Source organism: Apodemus sylvaticus, chromosome 6, assembly GCF_947179515.1.
Source record: "Apodemus sylvaticus chromosome 6, mApoSyl1.1, whole genome shotgun sequence".
NCBI classification, from domain to species: Eukaryota; Metazoa; Chordata; class Mammalia; order Rodentia; family Muridae; genus Apodemus; species Apodemus sylvaticus.
The window spans coordinates 20,367,621-20,386,798 of NC_067477.1; the positions used below are offsets into that span (position 1 = coordinate 20,367,621).

Here is a 19,178-nt window from a genome sequence, read left to right on the forward strand (position 1 = left end):
CGGAGGCGTCCGGTGCCTGCCAGGTCTCCCCTGAGGCTTGGAAGCTTCCAGCTCTCACAGGCCCTGAGGGATACCATTACCCACTCTTCCAGGACTCCCCACAGTTGGGTGTCTGAGCCTGGGTGGCAGCCTTCAATCATCTCAGCATTTCCTGCAATGTCCCTTCCCCTCAACTCTATTTGTCTAACATCAATCCATCAACAAATTCTGCCACCCTAATTTCTCTTGCCTCAAGTGTCCATTCTGGCTATGCCTGGCTTCTAGACTACTGTGGCCCCTCCTCCCAACTGCTATCTGTCCACCTACAGTCCATCACCCTCTATAAAAATCTCTGCCGGGCCCTGAGCACTCACCATAGACCTCCCAACCCCCGTAAGCCCTTGCTTTCTACAGTACCAGCTCCTGCTAACCACATTGCCCCACCCCTTAGAATGGTCTAGATTTTCTTAACCTCTCCTCAATGTCCTCCCTTCCTAGTGACCTCTTCTGAGCACATACCTAGCATGCTCTGAGGGTTCCTCATGCTTCCTGCCCAATTTATGTCCCCCAAGCCAGTGGGCAGAGAATACTTTAGGAGTTAGTAACAGTTCTTGAATGAATGGTGGAGCTTAGCACAGTGGGTGGAAAATGTGGCTGCAGCCAAAGTAGCCAGCAACCCGGGTACATCTCTTTTCCTAGCCAGCTATTTAAACAAGAAGCAGAATTTGCATCCTAGGATTCGAACTCAAGGGACACTCTCCCTGGCTGCTTGGAGGTGGCAGTCCCCGGCTATTTGAATGTCTCTCACCCCGGAAAGAAGGGGCCTCTGGGCCAGTTGTGTGCAAGGATAGACTCAAAAACTCTCAGGACTAGTCCTGATGGTAGCTGGGACTAGGGGTAAAAGTTCCCTGAGAATTTCGATGTGAGACTCAGGTGCAGGGTGTTGTAAAGTACTTGAAAGGGACCAGCCCCTGAGCAGGGACCAAGGCCATTAGAAGAAGCAGACCCATCAGTTAGAGGGACACTTCGGTCTCTGTATGCAGAGGGTGGCCACTGATGGTAGGCATGAGGACTGGTGGCTGACTCTCCAGAACTCATGTAAAAGCCAGGCCTTGGGGTAGGCAGGGCAGAGACAGGGGGACCCCTGCAGCTAACTGGCTAGGCAGTCTAGCTGGGTCAGAGAGGTCCAGATTCAGTGAGGCTCTGTCTCAAAAAAACAAAAACAAAAAAACAAGGCCAAGGGTGACTGAAACACACACACACACACACACATTTACACATATCATCTCTCTCTCTCTCTCTCTCTCTCTCTCTTTCTCTCTCTCTCTTTCACACACACACACACCACACACACACACACACACACACACACACACACCCCACAATTCATCCAATTCAATCCCAGGGAGGGAGGGGCTATAGGACTCTGAAGATTCAGATGAGGCAGATCACCCAGTGGGCAAAAGCAAGGTCCCACCCAACAGAGGACAGAGAAGTCAATCAAAATAGCTGCTGAGGATGTTTCCTCCCAGACAACCTGCGAAATGCTTTCTACTAATTTAACCCTCAAGAACAGCCTGTGAAGAGTACTGACTGCTGACTATCCTTGTAAGTAAACTGAGGCACAATGAAATCACTGGTGCAGACGTGAAGAAAGGCAGGAGGAAATGGGTCAGGCCGGGCCATCCTTAGGGAAATGGGGAAGCAGATGAGATCACAACGGATTCCTCACCCTCCTTTTCTAGCCAGCTTTACCTTTGCATCCAAGGTATAGCAGATGCTTGCTCTCAGGACACCCCTTCCGCAACGGAATTCCCAGTTTCCCAGCAGATGACATTTGTTTCCGCAGAGATCACTTCCAAGGGAAGCATCAACACAGAATTTCTGGGCTGTTGCTATAGCTGGGATTGGAGGTAGGAGGAAGGAGGCCCCCACATCTTCAGGACTTAAGCCCCAGCCCCTCAGGCCAAATCCCAACCCCTCCTATCTGAATGGGGGCTAGTTACATCCTACTGTCCCCAAATCCCAGAGGAGGGCAAGAGATGTGGACAGATAGCATTCCTATTCTAAAGAATAGAGGCTCGAGAGATGAAGTCACAGAATTAAAACAGGCAGCCACCGGAATTCACCCGGGACCAGACCCGGGACTTTTAAATGGAAATACACAGTACAGCACCCCACCATTTACACAAAGTATGGTATGTCCATCATCCAAGGCACCCCAGAAACTCCTGGAAGGCTTTCGCAGAAATCGCTTTCTACTTGGTGCCGCTCAGAGCGACTCTCAGGACTGGGCGGGATGACAGGACATTCCCAGCCTGTGTGCAGCTCTGGGCAGTGTCCCAGATCTCGAGGTGGGGGGGGGGGGGCTAGGGAAGAGCACAAAAGTAGGAATCCCTTCCATTTAGTTTCACACACTTCATAAGCGGCATTTGCGTCTGGGGATCCCGCCAATCATTTGCACCTGAACACCCTAGACCTTCCTCACACACCAGGCTCTGCAAAGGCCAGTCCAAAGGTCACTGTCCCAGCCGATCCAGCGGGGTGGCAGAAGGGATCCTGGTGGCCTCAATCCAGGCAGAGAGTTAGCTGCTGGATGGACCTGCCAAGGTTGTTGGTGCTTCTTATATACCACCCTACTCCCCACCCCCGCCCCCGCCCCCGCCCCCACACACCGGGTCTCAAGACCTGAGGGTGCAAATTGGGACTCAGGCAGCAGAGCAGCGATGCATCGTGGTGGTGCATGGGGCTGGCTGGGCCAGGGCAGCGAGTGCTTGCATCCAAAGTTCAGCCCAGGCTGGAGCCATGTCTACACAGACACCGGGCTCGAACATACTCTTACCAAACCCGCCCAGCCGCTCAGTGTGCGCTGCTTTTCCAGCTAACAAAGTCTGGGTTTGAAAGTTTGGCCAAGTGCGGCAGACACCAAGGCCGCCCCCTTTCCTTGCAGAACCCAAGTCCACCCTTGGTCCCTGCTGGGGGGATCGCGCACGCTCGCGGAGGGTGGAGTGTCCATTTCAGCATGACATCCACAATGTCCCCTAACCCAGAGCCCTCGGGTACCAAGTTGAGCAAAAGGAGCAGGACGCGGGCCACCTTGGGAGCGGTGGGCGCGGGTTGCCACTTACCCGGCAGGGTGGGCGCTCGCGGGCGCCTCGGCGCGTCGCATCGTGGGGCAGGCGACTGGGGACACGGCGACCTCCGCGTGGCGCTGGCGCTGTCCCTCGCAGAGGGCCGAGCCGGGCGCCGCCGCCAGCCGCGCGCCCAGTGGGGAAGCGCGGGGCCGCTGCCTTCCACTTCCTGGATCGCAGCGAGCGGGGCTCGCAGGAAGAGGCCGGCCCTGGTGGTCAAGGGTTTTTTGTCAGAAGCCATTCGGCCGCGGCTGCTCGCAGCAGGGAGCCCCCTGGGGCGCGCGGAAGCCCGGCCGCGCCCCTGGGGCCGGGCCTGGCGGGCGGGCGGTGCCGGGGTCGAGGACAGCACGGACTGTGGCCGTCCGGAGCCTGCGAGGGAAACTCACAGGAAAGTCTCCAAGTTGGCACCGGGCAGCGAGGCTTTCAGGGCTGGCAGGTGACGAGGCCAAGGGACCGAATGGGACGCCTTCATCCTGGGGGAGCCACGATCCACCCCCACCCCACCCTCAAGGCGGGGCACCTCCTCCACATCCTTGACAGGTGGCCTTACTGTCTCTCCTTGATGCCTCCTCTGTTGATAAGCTCACTATTTAACAAAGCAGACATTGTCCATCAAGCCTGACATCTAAGGCACCTGAGCTAGGCCCAGCACCCAGACAGTGGCTGATGGAGAAAACCTGCTGCTAGCTTACACAACAACCGCGAGGTGTGAGGCCTCTTCTTTAAGTGCCCAGACACTCAAAAATGTCTCCTGAGCCAGCTAAGCCGGTGAGACTAGGTAATAGCGGACCTCAAGATAGCACCTTGACTAATTCATTCTCAGCCTGAGCATCATTTAGACAACTGGGGACAGATAAAATGTTTTGTGCTTGGGACTGTCTGTCTTGTGCATTATAGGAGTAACTCAACTTCCATCCACATCCTTGGCCTCTCTACCCACCATTACACACTAGTGCCAGAGTGTCCACACACCCCTCACAACCACTTCTCTCTTAGCATTTCCTCCAAATCAGCCTGTGGAAGTGAGAGGAGAGGCAGCGTTCACAGTCTCCTGCTGGGGACGGTAAAGGGGACAGCTGCTTTGGGAAGCAGCCTTGGCAGTTCCTCAGAAGGGGAAACTACATACCCAGAGGGAGTTATCTCAGCTTTCAATTCCAGGTTACAGTTCATCATTGTGGCAAGGGAGTCAAACAGCTGGTCACATGACATCCAGTCAAGAGCAAAGAGATACAAATGTAGCCATGTTTGCCTGGCTTGTGATCAGCACAGACACCCTGTACAGGGAATGGTGCTGCCCACAGTGGGCTGAGTGTTTCCCACATCAGTAACTTAATTAAGACAGTCCTTCACCAGCCTGCTCAGAGGCCTAACTAATGCAGACAATCCCTTACTGAGAATTTCTTCTCAGGGTTGTGTCAAGGTGACACATTAAAGCTATCTATCATAGTGTGTCCATGTAAAACCTTGTATATAACTGTTCATATCAGTCTTGTTTGTGTTATCCAGAGCTGGAGCTGGAGCTCAGAGGTAGGATGCTTGCCTGGCATGTGTATGAGAAGCCCTTCAGTCAAGGGAGAGAGAGAGAGAGAGAGAGAGAGAGAGAGAGAGAGAGAGAGAGAGAGATACAATTTACAGTAGCCAGTATGTGGAAGCAGCCAAGCATTCATCAATTGACGAATACATAAATATGATAAGAGATATTCAACCAGGGACTATTATTGAGCCACAGGATGAATGGGGCCCCAATAACATGGTGCTTCTCTACAGATGAATCTCGAAAACATGCTAAGTGACAGAAGCCAGTCGTTAAACAAACATTCCATTTGCATGAAGTGTTCAGACTAGGCAATTTCACGGAGACAGAAAGTAAACTGGTGTTCGCTAGAAGTGTGTGTGTGTGTGTGTGTGTGTGTGTGTGTGTGTGGAGTGGAGAGCAACTGGCAACGGCTATGGGGTTTCTTTGGGGGAGATGAAAATGTTTTAAAATTGACTGTGGTATTCATTGCACAACTTTGTGGCTATACTGAAAACCATCAAATTATGCACTTTAAGTTGGTGAATTGCATCCCAATCAAACTAGTTTTTCTTTTTGGGAGGCACAAAAAGTGTGGTCTCCAGGGAGCCACCGTAGCCACTCCCACCTATACAGCTTCCCCACCATGCGCTCAGATTGCTGCCAGCCACCCTCTCAAGGCACCACAGGCCCTATAGGCGTTCCTTCTCTGAGGCTAGCTCTTCCCTGAGCCACAGTCGCCTTTCTATCATGTCTATCAAGGGTCCTGTCGTTTCCTGCTTGAAAGCTGGGCACAGAAGGCAGCCACGTGTTCAAATCCAGCCCCTGGACTCTTTGGGCACCCAGAGCTTTCTCAGAGATTCCGTTGGTCATCTGTAATAGAGTGAACACAGATGAGAGAAGGGAGAGAGCCGGTGGTTCCTCCAATGAGCCCGAAAGCTACTCCTAGGCGTCCTTGGCTCTAGGTCAGGGGCCATCCTATTACCTGCCAGTTCTTCAGGCTGAAATGACTAACCCTATACTCTCAGACCCCATAGGTTCCCTTCCAGGACACGACTTTGACACCGGACAAAGCCCTAATGCCCCGAGTTCCACAGAACAATCCCAGGCCTTTCTCCTGTCCCAATAGAGGCCTCCTGGAGGCTGGCCATTCCCATGCTCTGTAAAGTCACAGTTCCTTAGGTATGTGCACCGTGGAGATACTCTTGATGATAACTGACTAGGGGTGGGGCAGTCAAGATTCCAGAAGACTGAGTGTACACTGCTAGTGATGATGTGCAGTCCACTTGTCTAGACCCTCTTCCTTGTCCACTCCCCAACCACCCCTCCCCCACTCTCTCTAGTGGTGCGTCTCAGCACCCTCAAGGGCCGTGTGAGGACCTGACATGATTCGCACTTGTATCCACCTCTAACCCTCCCTTTGGTGAGAGAACCCTGGTTTCCTTTAAGGAGCCACCTCTCTTCTTCCCTCAGCCTCCATTTTACAGGAAACACATGATACATGTTTAGCTAATCAGAGAACTCCAAATATCTGTTACTGTGATTTGGTTCATAGATAAGCTGGACCAATAAGATCCCTCCCCCTGGGACTTTGGCTGGCTAGTCCGCTAATGCCAAGCTCCTGTAACCAGGACAAGCGCGAACTTGGTATAGCCAAAACCAGCCTGCACCACCATGTTCTTTAAGTCTAGTAGTAAGGAAAGAGGCAGTGGAAAAAAGCCGTGTCCACACTCTCCTAGAGATATTACCATGGAGGCCCAGAGTCACGTGCTTCAAGCCAGGGGCTCAGTCAGAAAAACCAGTGCAGACTAACTTCTATGTTCTTCTTTGTTTCTGAAAACCTTTTCCACCTATACAGGCTTCTATAGAGTGTGGCCACAGAGACTCCAGGTTCTGCATGGAGGCAGCACTGCCTGGTACCTTCCATCCTCCCCTTAATTGGGGAGGAACACTGAGGTCATCTAGCGATGAGGTCATTTGAGCTCGATCTGCATCTCTGGGTCCTCCTCGGGTAGTGCTCACCTTTGTGGGCTCTGGGTCCTCCTCAGGTAGTGCTCATCTCTGTGGGCTCTTCAGCCTTCTCCTCCCTCTATATACGGTTCCAAATGGCTGGGTCCCTAGCAGGAAACTGGGGGCTTTTGAAGGACAACTCCTAAGTATCCTGGAGTTTGGGGTTTTTAGTAAAGTCAAAGTTTTCATAGCCCAGTTTTGCATTTCAACACCCTCCCAAACTCTGCTCTGACAGGTCTGGGATAAGATCTTTTGGCAAGCAGTTTATTTTCTTATGATATAGTAGATAAGAAGAACAAGGGCTTCAGGGTTCAAAGCCAGGCTTTGCCACTTTGTGGCTGTGTGATCTTAGGTTAGTTTCTTTGCCTCTCTGTACCTCACTTTCCCTACCTGTAAGGTGTGTTAACAATCCTGCTTTCATCCTAGAATGTCATGAGGACTAGAAGAATTGACAGTGCTTTTGTCAGAAGCTGGGATGCAGCCCATTTGAAGTGGCTGTTTGAGCCCACACTGGTGTCAACACCTTTGATCCCAGGAGGCAGAGGCAGAAGTAGATAGATCTGTGGGTTCAAGGCTAGCCTTGTCTACACAGCAAGTTCCAGGACAGCCAGGGATACACACAGAGAAACCCAGTCTCAGTAAAACCAAAACTTCTGTTTGAAAAGGCTACTTGTACTATGACTAGGCCCTTGAGGTGTCAGTCCTGTCACTGAGGGAACAAATGGCTCTTCTGAGTTGACTAAATGAATCAGAAGGATTTGGAGATGCACAGGAGCTAAGGGTGGCAGCACACACTCGTGATTCCCAGCACTCCAGAGGCCCAGCAGGAAGATAGCAAGTTCAGGCCAGCCTGGGCTATGTGGGGGAGACCTTATATCAAAGAACAGGGAGAAAAGAACAGCAAGAGTGCCATACCCCCAGACCCATTACCATCCTAAGCCCCAAAGAGGAGGAACGGGTGTTACTAGACCCAGAAACAGATAATCGTGCTCTGCAGAGATCATCAGCAGAGGCTTCTGGTAAGCCTAGGGGAACTAGCCTTCCTGGCTGGCCTGTGTGACTGTGGTGGCTGGATTGCCAGCCAGGCTGAAAGCTGGAGGACTGGGCTGGGCAGCCCACTGGTCAGGCCCTGTCGGTCCTTTGGGGCGTGTCCAGGGAGGCCAACCCACCATCTCTCCTGTGCCTGCACCACTACGGCCAACTCTCCCACTTTTTGCCTAGTCAAGGGGCAGGGCCAGCTCTTCTTCCTGTGGCAACCAGGAAGGGGCAGGACCAGCTCTCCTGTGCTCATATTACCAGGGTGAGCTGTGAGCCTTAGAGTAACCGAGGCACTGGATATACATGCCATTACAGCTGATGTCAGATAGCTGCCACTCAGGTGCGCCTGTTGATGTAGTAAGGGTAGGAGTGTCATCAGATGAGCCCTGTCCAAACACCTGACTGCCGAAACCATGGAACAATGGTTCTTCAGGATCTTTCACTTGGCAAAAAGAGATCAGCAGGAAGTAGTTTTGTAGGTTTCCATCTTCTACCCACACCTCCATTTTCCCAGGCATTGGAGTATATATTGAAGTGGAAATTTCAGGTTCCTTGGAGACTCAGTTGTGTTGTGTGATGCTTTTCTGGAAGCTGTCTTATGAGAGGATGTTTTGCTGAAGCAGACAAGTGAGAGGATATTTTGCTAAATCAGATTTGAGGGAGGACCATGGTGTTTGGAAAGAATATAAGTAGAACGCAACAGACAGTAAATGATGTTCTTGCATTGGTTCACCTTGCAACTCTTTGCTGATTAATGCTTGTTGTAACTTTGTAGAGAGAAATGCACCAAAGTCGCTTCTTGCTGCTTCTGTGGTCTGGCACTGATGAGGCAGAGCCTTATGGTTTCTTCTGGATCCAGCCACTGCTATTGATTTGTGCCTGGTGTTTGCTGATTTGACTGAACTGCCACTGCTGATTCGTGTTTAATGTTTTGAACTGGACTGCTGATATCCTGACAATGAAGATTGGAATCACCCCCAAAGAACTACTTCTAAACAGGTCTGTATACCCCTTGTCCTATTAACTATCTTTCTCCTCTACCTTTGGTCAGTGGCCTAGAAGGGAAGCTGAAGTGTTTAAGAACCCTTATTAAAATAGGTTTTGAAAAAAAATCTAACCCTACAATAGATATGCTGTTATTGCAAAATCAATCATCCTATGCTATGTCCATACAGAATCACAGTCATCTGCCCTGGTTAAGCAAGGTTTGAGGTGACATGCCACCAGGCTCTGTCAGTAAGCACGAGAGTCTGACACACACACACACACACACACACACACACACACACACACGCACACATCCCTGTCTGTGCAGTTGAGACTGCACACACTGAGGGCTGCTTCTTCAGCCACTTTCTTGTCTCCTAGACAGTAGCTGAATGCTGCCAGGTTGGAGTGTCCTCTGTGTGCACAGCCAGGGAGGAATCTGCTCCCAGGCATGCGCATTGGCAGGACCGAGTCCCTCAAGGGCTTTGGGCTGAGAGCCTCAGTCACCTACCTCAGTTCCTTATGCCCCTCAATGTGTTTAGACTGAGATGGCCACCAAGGGAGGGCTCTTGCATCAAAGCTGGGAAGTCCAGTCTCACACAACCTAATTACAGAGATGATGTTTTACCTTGTGTCATCAGAAGCAAATCAGGTCACTGAAGAGACAGGGCATAGCAGGCAGGGGACAGTGCCGTCTTTGGAAGTTGCCTGCTGTGGCTGAATCCATATGTGAAGGAATCAGGGGTTGGATGTTGCCATCAGCTACTGATATTGGTCCCTCTCTCTGGTCTGTCCTCCTTAGTGTTGGCCTCTCTAAGGGTAGCTCTACTGTGGCTCCAAGGAGACTCCTGAGACCATCCAGGATCATGTGGTCTGTCTGTCCTGCAGGAAAGGAAAAGCCTTCCTCCTATTATGGACTGAAATTCCATGTGCAATTAGGTAGAGGCCAATGACTGCCCTGTGACTAGGAGAAGGGCAGCCCCTGATGGACTCAGAGTAATAAGAACCCACACTTGTCCCAAGGTGTGTGTGTGTGTGTGTGTGTCTTTTTCCTCAACCAAATTGGCAGGGGATGAAACCTAATCAAGAAGACACTGACATAAGCCTGGAACTATGCACACACATCATCATCATCTTTCCTACATCTGAGTCACAGCCTGCAGTCACACATGAGGTCGCTCAGATAACTGTTCAATATCTTGCTTATGGTGATGTTTAAGATGGTTTATTTTGTACTTCTTTATCTATTTACTTACTTATTTTGTGTGTTTGATGTGTGTAGGTGTGAGTGCAAGCATGCTTGAGCCAGGGTGTGAGCCAGGGTCAGAGGGCAATTGTGGGAGCTGGTTCTCTCTCTCTCCCATGTGGGTCCCAGAGATCAGACACAGGTTGTCAAACTTGGTGACAGGCACCTTCACACGCTGAGTCTTCTCACCAGCTCCATGGCGGTGGTCATACATCTAGGACTCACCAAACTATATGCTTAAACTCAGGATTATTGTGGGCAGATTAGATTTCAAAGAGGCTGATTTTAAGTGTCATATCTGGCTATTATGTTGTAAAAAACAAACAAACAGTTTTATTTTCATTCTCCAAAAACCATTATCTGATAATAGAACAGAGTCACTTGTGTGACCAGGGGATTTATGTCTCTATGATATGTCCATATATATAGTATTTGTGTCATTTATCAGTTGCAAAGGGGTTGTTATAGTCACAAGAGTCTGACAAAAAAATAAGCAAAAACATCTTGTGGAAATGCTGTACAGAGTTTATAAGGAAGGGTGGTGTATATTTTATCATTAAAAGGCAAAACCCAGAGTCACCATTGTCAAGCAAATTGTTGACAATGTAGTTTTAAAACATTAAGATTATTTTCTTGTCCCTCCTGTCAGTGCAGGATAGTTAGAGAAGAAGGAACCTGGACTAACTCAGCCCTGAACACTAACTGCAGTTTCCAGCCTCAGGCAGGCCCTTTCTTGCCTGCTGGGCCAGCTGGGCCTTCTCCTTGGCAGTCTTGAAAATGAGGGGATGGAAAGAGAATTTGCAACAGTGACCTCTGGGAAGCAGAGTTACATTTTTGACAAAAGGCCAGTGGTTACACATTAAGCGGCTGGCTCAGCAGCTCCAAGCTGCCTCATTTGCAAGCTGTCTCTGGAGAGCCGAGTTCCCACTGTGAGCCAGGCACTGCAGTCCTACTGTGTGCCCAGTGTTGAGGAAAGGGAGTCAGGAGAGAAAAATGGAAAATTCCAGTAACATGGGAAGGGAAAGTAATTTGGCTGAAGTCTGACTGAAGCCTCCTGCCAGCTGAGGATCAGAATTTCAACACGATTAACTTTCCTTAAGGCTATTTTCCCTTCCCATCTGTAAACCTGCAATTTTCTAGGAACATCCCCAGCTTATAGTAAAAGTCTAAGCTCCTTTGCAACCCTAATAGCTCCTGGTTTTACCTTATCAGATTCTAGTCTCATCTGTAGAGCCTCAAGAGCCATCCTATAACTTTGCCTAAAGAAAGAAAAAAGAAAGAAAGAAAGAAAGAAAGAAAGAAAGAAAGAAAGAAAGAAAGAAAGAAAGGAAGGAAGGAAGAAAGAAAGAAAAAAAGAAAGGAGGGTCTCTTAAAAACTGTTTAGATAATGACATTCCAAGTCTCTAAAATCCTGTTTACAGTCACCACTAGGACTTCTAAAGGCCCCTCTTATTCAAGAATTCACACCGTGCTCTTGGGTGTGCCCTGATCTTTCTTTGGGGTTTTTTCTTTCTGTTTTTAATACACTTCAGCTTTACTTAATACTGGCTCATTCTAACATTCTTTTCTGTGGGAAAGTCAAGGAACACTATTTACCTGAGTGCCAGTCCCTAAACGAGAACTCTGAGACCTAGGTAGTGTCAACACAGTTCTGGGCTGTGTCATTACCGCTGGCAAAGGACAGGACACATGACACAAGGTTCCTTTCTCCTCCCTCAGACTTTGTGTAGGCAATCCTTTAGCTCTTTCTCATTTATCCATATATTCCTGGGTTAGGGGCTCAGGAATAAATATATGGTGGAAGCATAATATATAAAATATAAAATACATAATATGTGATACGTGATACACGATGTGTAATATATAATATATAATTAATGTATGATTAATATATAATATATCGTATATTGTATGTCATATATATATATATATATATATTTGTTGCTATGGAGCCCAGTTTGGCCTTGAGCTTGAGGTCTTGTTCCCCCAGCTATCTAAGTGCTATAAGATATGAGGCATCAGCAGTCCTTGCTGGGCTAAAAACTTGGGAGCAGCTCAACTGGTTGGTTCTGACTCAAGGTTGCTGCTGAGGTTGCAGTCAAGATGAAGTCAGGCAGTCATTTTGGACTGTGAGGGAGCCAAGTAGTTTAGAAGGATGTCATGAACTTCCTTATCTACATGATCAAGAAGCAAGCTCTCACCCTGGTTCAGTCACTGTGGGGGGTTCCCAGAGTAGGCTTTTTTGTCTGTTGTTAAGGCAGGGTCTCCCTATATTCCCCAGGCTGACCTGGAACTCACAATCCCCCTGCCTCAACTGCCCTACAATCCCTGAGATTATAGGCAGCAGGTGCCATCAGTAAGCCTTGGAGTAAGATTTCAGAAGGAGGAAATAATGAAAGGGTATTTTCAGGGGATGAGCTAGTGTATGGAAAGACCTAGAACCAGGACCTTATCTCCATCTTTAGCTAATGATGGGAGAAAACCAAGTTACAGCTTGCAAAAGCTTGAGTGCCCAGGGTGGAAACTTCTGGAATTACAAGTCTTTTCCCCCAGAGGCCAGGACAAGGGGATGGGGAACCTAGTGTATTAGCAGAATTGGCTGCCCCCTAACTGCTTGGGGGAGGTAGTGACTGTTTCTTTCTCCCTCTTTGGAATTGATTGGTGGCCATCTTACTCCTCCCTTGGGAGAGAACACATAGCTTTTCTCTATGAATCACTGTGGTGTCCTGGGACTCTCCTGTGAGATTGTGACTGATAGCAGGCTGGACAGGATGAAGGCTCACCCAGTCCCAGCCCAAGCTTCTGCTTTTATCTCAGTCGAGGCCCCCAGGATCTCAGGAAAGGGCACCCTCAAATGGGGACTCATCTAGGGTGCTGTTAAGGGTGTCTGGGTGCTGGGGAGGGGCAGCCCTTTCTGCTTCCCATGACAGGGTTCCAGGCTCAGCTCTCTTCTTCCCCACAGTGTAGCCTTGGCCAAATTCCTTAAATTCCTTGGGCCAGTGTCTTCTGAGAGGTGGGTTTGGGGGTGTCCACCCCCACAGCTTGTAGGAGTCTGGAGGAGTTGGTTAACTGCCTGCCAAGTAGCAACATCAGAAAAGCCAGTTCCTCTTCGTTCACTTTCTTATTTTTTTTTTTTTGTTAACATTTTTAAAGGTTATTTTTATTATGTGAGTGTTTTTGCATATATGTCTGTGTACGACATGCTTGCCTGGGGACCTCAGAGGTCACATCTGGGGGCATCAGAGCCCATGGACTGGAGTCACAGATGATTGTTAACGTCCACGCCCATGCTGGGAACCGAGCCCAGGTCTTCCTCCCAGCAGCCACTGCTGAGTCTTCTCAGTTGGTGCTTAGTTAGTTAGCACACAGAGTAACAGGTTCCGTTTTGGAATTTGACATTTTCATGCATACTTTGTTTAGGTTAACCCTTCCTCCTCCTCTCCCCTCCCCCACCGTACCTTTCACTCCCGGTATTCCCTTTTCCACAGGTGCTGTATTACCCTCCCCCACCTCTGCAACCCCCCTTTCCCTTCTCAGGGGCCCCATTCTAGTTTCTAAGCCCCTACATATACTCATTCCACATAAATGCAATATACAGAAAAATCAGAAGCTGAGGTGGTCTATGCCTTTAATCCAGCACTTGGGAGGCAGAGGTAGGCGGATTTCTGAGTTTGAGGCCAGCCTGGTTTACAGAGTGAGTTCCAGGACAGCCAGGGCTACACAGAGAAACCCTGTCTCAAAAAACCAAAAAAGAAGAAGAAGAAGAAGAAGAAGAAGAAGAAGAAGAAGAAGAAGAAGAAGAAGAAGAAGAAGAAGAGGAGGAGGAGGAGGAGGAGGAGGAGGAGGAGGAGGAGGAGGAGGAGGAGGAGGAGGAGGAGGCAGGCATATCTATTTGAGTTTAAGGCCAGTCTGATCTACATAGGGAGTTCCAGGACAACCAGAATCACATAGAGACCCTGTCTTAAAAAAATAAAATAAAATAAAAAATAAAAATAAAAATGAGAAGCTAAGATATGTGAGAGATGGCATATAGTGTTTCTCTTTTTAAATCTTTGTACTTTCATTAATATTATACAGTTCTATCTGTCTTCCTGAAAAATTTATAACAGTATTTTTTTGTGCCTGAAACTCTAAGTTATAGGTGCCATTTTCTTCATTCACTCTTTGATGAACATGTAGGCTAATTCCATTTTGTTGCTATTGTGAATAATATCAACCACAAACATGTCTGTGTGAGTACCTCTGTGGGACTAGTGTGGTGGTTCAGCATGTCAAAGTACTTGCTGTCAAGACTGGCAACTTGAGTTCCATCCTTGGAATCTGTCTTAGACAGGGTTTCTATTCCTGCACAAACATCATGACCAAGAAACAAGTTGGGGAGGAAAGGGTTTATTCAGCTTACACTTCCATGTTGCTGTTCATCACCAAAGGAAGTCAGGACTGGAACTCAAGCAGGTCAGGAAGCAGGAGCTGATTCAGAGGCCATGGAGGGATGTTCCTTATTGGCTTGCTTCCCCTGGCTTGCTCAGCTTGCTTTCTTATAGAACCCAAGATTACCAGCCCAGAGATGGTACCACCCACAGGGGATCCTCCCCCCTTGATCACTAATTGAGAAAATGCCCCACAGCTGGACCTCATGGAGACATTTCCTCGCCTGAAGCTCCTTTCTCTGTAACAACTCCAGCTTGTGTCAAGTAGCTTGTGTCAAGTTGACACACCAAACCAGCCAGGACAGGATCCTCATGGTGGAAGGAAAGAACTGACTTTCACAAGTTGTCTTCTCACCAACACATGGGCATTGCAGAGTGTGGTGTGTCACCTCCCCAGAATTATTTTTCTTCTTCTTCTTCTTCTTCTTCTTCTTCTTCTTCTTCTTCTTCTTCTTCTTCTTCTTCTTCTTCTTCTTCTTCTTTTTTGGATTTGGTTTTTTTGAGACAGGGTTTCTCTGTGTAGCCCTGGCTGTCCTGGAACTCACTCTGTAGACCAGGCTGGCCTCAAACTCAGAAATCCGCCTGCTTCTGCCTCCCAGAGTGCTGGGATTACAGGTGTGAGCCACCACCACCTAGCTCCCAGAATTTTAAAAAAGTATCTCTGTGTTATGGCATATAGCTCAGTCACAGAACAGTGCTATTTGCAGGGAGAGATACTGCCTCAAAAGACAAGATGTGTGTGTGTGTGTGGGGGGGGGTAATAGGAGATGGTACCTGATGTCAATCTCACCTCCAACTGCACATATGCACACCCAAATGTGTCCATGCACATGTGCAACACATACACACACAAATCTCAAGATCACAAGGACTAAGTTGGAACCCTTTAAAGTGTGTCTGGGACACGGTGAGACAGGAAAGAAGAGGGTGGGGCCATCAGGACTTCCAGTGAGGCTTGATGAATCTCAAATCCAACTTTATTAACTCATCTCCAGCCTTTGTAATTAAAAGCTCCAACTTCTTGTCCTGTTTCTGAAGTTTATTTGTGTCTCAATAGGCAGATAGAAATGGTTTCCAATGGCTATTATCCCAGCATAATTCTTTCAAAAAGATTCACATCTGTATCTATGAAAATGTGGGTGGAAGGTTTATCAGGAGGGTAACTTGTGCTTGTTTTCTGTATCGATGGTGCACACGGTTTTGATATATTACATCACAGCACTGACTGCTAGATTTCTTATAAAGATCTAGTTTCATATATTACTCTAGAGTGCTTTTCTGCAAAATAGAAGTTAAATCATGCTAGTGTTTAGGAACCAATAATATCAATTCATTCAAATTTAATGACAGTTTTATTAAACTAAGAATCTCATATCACAGAGCATTCACAGTGCAGGAGGTCACAGTTATTGAAAAAATAAATAGCGGCATAAATATATTTATTATTTACAGCTGTCCAACCCCTTGCTCGTGCTCTGCCTGTTAGAATGAACAAAGATGGCCGTGCTCAGCCCACTGTGCTACAGATGTCTTGTGGGCACTGGGTAGTGTCTGGATGGCCTCAGAAGTTCTTGGTTTGGAGTGTTTTTAAGGAGGCTCTTTCAAGATTCAAGACTCTTCTGTTTCCATCTGCCTGCGACTTGATATATCAAGGCTGTGTTGAGAAAAGGTTCAAACTCCCTGAGGAAACTGCCCAGCCTGGCCCTTGGCATCTTGGATGCCCCTGGTCTCCTCAGGCCCAGCATGCCTTGGCAGCCCTACCTTGTCCCTGGATCTGGTGCAGCTGGCTGGCCTTTTGTCGCCTCTGCCTCTGTGTAATCAAAGCTGCCTTTGTGTCAGAAATCAAGAAGGACTTTGGAGACACGGGGGAGGATACCGCCAGGGACTGAGTGTTCTGAATGACATACCCAGCCTCACAGACTCCCAGCCAACCCTCCACAGACAGGAGATCCCCAAGTCAGCCACAGTGCCTCAGCCATAGTTCTGTCTGCCGGAGGCCCCAGGTAAACCTGGTGTAGGTCAGGTGGAAAAAGGCAGAGCACAGTCCTGGAGTCCACAACTCACAGCTCAGGTGGGGCTGGACAGTCGCCAGAACCCACCCACAGAACACTTCACTCAAGGAACAGGGTGAACTCGTCTCAGTCACGTTCAGGAGGAAGAAAGGCCTCCTGTTGGAAAAGGTCTGTGTTTCCTCTGGAGTGAACCCCAAATCTTCCCTGTTGGAAATTCTAGAGTGATGAGGGGGTAAATGTTGTCTTGGACCCTTCCTTAGTAGACAAAAGCTGATCATGCCAACCAAACCAAAAGTCACATGGTCACTTCTATTAATAGCTAGCAGCAGCAACAACAAACAAACTCATTTTCTAAGGGTGGAGCAGGAAGGCCCACATTCTCTCCAGGATTAGGGATTTTCTTGAATTCATGGATGGAAAAGCTGAGACCAGAGTGGTGCCTAAGCAGCCACTGCTTGAATTCTGGCAGTACTGTGGGAAGAGACGTGGGTCATGCTGGCATCCATCCCGGAGCCTTTAACAAGGAGCGGGCAAGCCCTAGCCCTGTAAGTGTAACAAATAGGGAAGCACACAGCCACAGCCTTGACCTTCTCAGAAACAGACTGTTTTAACTCTTAGATGCTTCCCAGAGCCCCCAGGACTACACCAGGGCAGACTAGACCAGACTTGACTTCAGCCATTGCTCAGGGGGGAGGGAGAGAGGGAGGAAGTTAGACAACTTAGTCACCTGGACAGGAAACCATAAGGTAGACACAGGATAACACAGGGTTAGAGCAGAGCCCCGACTCCCTAGCAGTGCATGTGTGGGTATATGGATGTGTGTGAAGGTATTTGAGGATTCAGACTCAATGCATGGAGACAGGAAGGCAAAGATAGTTGAAAAGCTATGATACTTGACCCCTTCATAGGGCAACCAAAGCTCCTAGACCACTCAGCTGGCTTCCTTAAAATGATAACCCCTCCTGAGTGGCAGAGGTGGAGGAAAGTGTCCCAGTCCCCAACTGCAGGAAGGCATGCATTTGATGAATGGACATCTTCCCAAATCAGACATGAAGCAAATCACAAAGGCAGCACCCACCAGGTTTAGGCTGCTTTTATCAAAAAGTAACCGTCAGGAGTGTCCGATATGTGGCTCCATACCCAATTGTAAACTTACTTGAAACATGAGATTTGGGGGGAGGGAATATGTTATATATATATATATATATATATATATATATATATATATATATATACTATATATACATACATATATGTAACATGATTACATGGCTCATGTGTATGAACTTTATAGATGATATGTTTCAGAGAAGCCAAACATTGGGACACCCCTGCCCTGTGAGTAGAGCCCATGAAAGTCTCTCTCCTGGGCCCACGGTGCCCAGTTTTCTAAGGGTGGTGTTACTGACAGTGGTGTAACTGACAGTGGGGAGAGTTTCCCGGAAAACAGGAGGAGCCCCTTCTCTAGACTTTGAGAAAGCCCAGTGGGTGTATGACCCTTGACAGGCTCATGGGATGTGCCAAGCTGCGGAGACCAGAGAGCCAAAGTGGAGTGCTTATACCTGAAGAAAGCCGGGGGCACTGTGAGCGAGTCTATATCAGGGGGCAGGGGGGGTGCTGGGAGGGTGGGGGTGGGGTGGGGATGGGAGGGTGGGGGTGGGGTGGGGATGGGAGGGAAAGCTGGGCTCAGGGAGGCAGTGTCTTAGGTAGTCAGCCGGTAGGAATCAGGTCTGATTGTTACTCCAGTTAACCAAAGAGCAGTTTTGAAACTTTCTAGAAGTTTCTACGGACACACCATGGCATCCAAGCCATCCCCCAGGTGCCCTGGATCCATCTGCTCACTGCCCCTAGAGGATGACTCCTCTGGAGACTATGTTAGGAGACATCAGGGCTCCTCTGGCATGTATTTAAAACCTGTCTGAGGGAAGCAATCTCCTGGCGACTGTAACTCTAAGCAGCAAATTCTTTGTCCCTTAAACATCTACCAAGAGCACAGGCATCTTTTCCATGCAACTTACAAAGGTAATCTACAAGAGGGGGTAAGACAGGTAGAAGAGAGAGAGAAGACCAAGCCTTCCCCCAGGGGCAGGGCTGGGACAGTGTGTAGGTGGGCATCAGAGGCTTGGTGGATTGAAACATGTCCACTACTCGCTGCCGAGGTAGGCTAGGGGGTTACTGATATAGTATGGGACAAGAGCAGTCCAATTTCACACCCACGGAGCAGGGAGGCCACAGATAGCAGCCTCCAGTGCTGGGCTGGATCTCTGCTTTCCCCAGGAGGAATGATCTTACTCTGACTTTCTCTGTCCACTGGCTGCCGCCTCCACCTCAGTTCTATAAAAGAACCAGAGAGGAGAGGCAGACATCTTCCATCTGAACACAACATTTGCTCTTATTTTCTGTCTCTGAATAGAAAAGCTAAGTGTATTTTTTTAACTGTTTTTTTTTTTTCTTTTTGTAGCAGAAGTGATTACACCATACTAATTTAGCTTTAGGAATAAAACAACGAAAGCAATCCTGTATACTAATGGAAGCATGTTTTTCCAAAATGAAGGCCTATATTATCAAATGACTCTTTAAATGCATGAGGAGAAATATTTACTTAAAAACAGAGAAACTTTCACTTTCAACCTGTAGCTTCTTAGATATGAGAGATTCCCAGAGCCTCTGAGGCTCATTGACACATTTAAGTCAAAAGAAAACTAGCAAGAGGTGTGCCCTTCATGCCGAAAACGTAATTTTCAATTTCTAACTGCAGTTGTGAGACACTATATAACTTCTAGAAGATTCTGAGGGGTAGAGGGAGGCTACAGGGATGTTCTCTACAAGCTA

The 19,178-nt window shown here is 48.3% G+C and overlaps 1 protein-coding gene and 1 long non-coding RNA gene across 3 annotated transcripts in view; one reads left to right on the forward strand and one right to left on the reverse strand.

Annotated features, from left to right (window-relative positions):
• Window positions 1-3,222, reverse strand: part of Rin3 (Ras and Rab interactor 3) — a 106,842-nt gene extending 103,620 nt beyond the window's left edge. Inside the window, exon 1 of one of the 2 annotated variants that reach the window (XM_052185208.1) lies at window positions 3,108-3,222. In XM_052185208.1, the coding sequence (XP_052041168.1) occupies window positions 3,108-3,148 (41 nt within the window). In that variant the 5' untranslated portion in view covers window positions 3,149-3,222. The remainder of the gene's footprint in view (window positions 1-3,107) is intronic. The other variant, XM_052185210.1, reaches the window with a different exon arrangement.
• A 110-nt stretch (window positions 3,223-3,332) lies between these two features.
• On the forward strand, window positions 3,333-17,944 carry LOC127687018 (uncharacterized). The gene is made up of 3 exons (XR_007978313.1): window positions 3,333-3,650; window positions 8,447-8,670; window positions 15,787-17,944. It is a non-coding gene; the product is annotated as an uncharacterized LOC127687018 (long non-coding RNA).
• The last annotated feature ends 1,234 nt before the right edge of the window (window positions 17,945-19,178 follow it).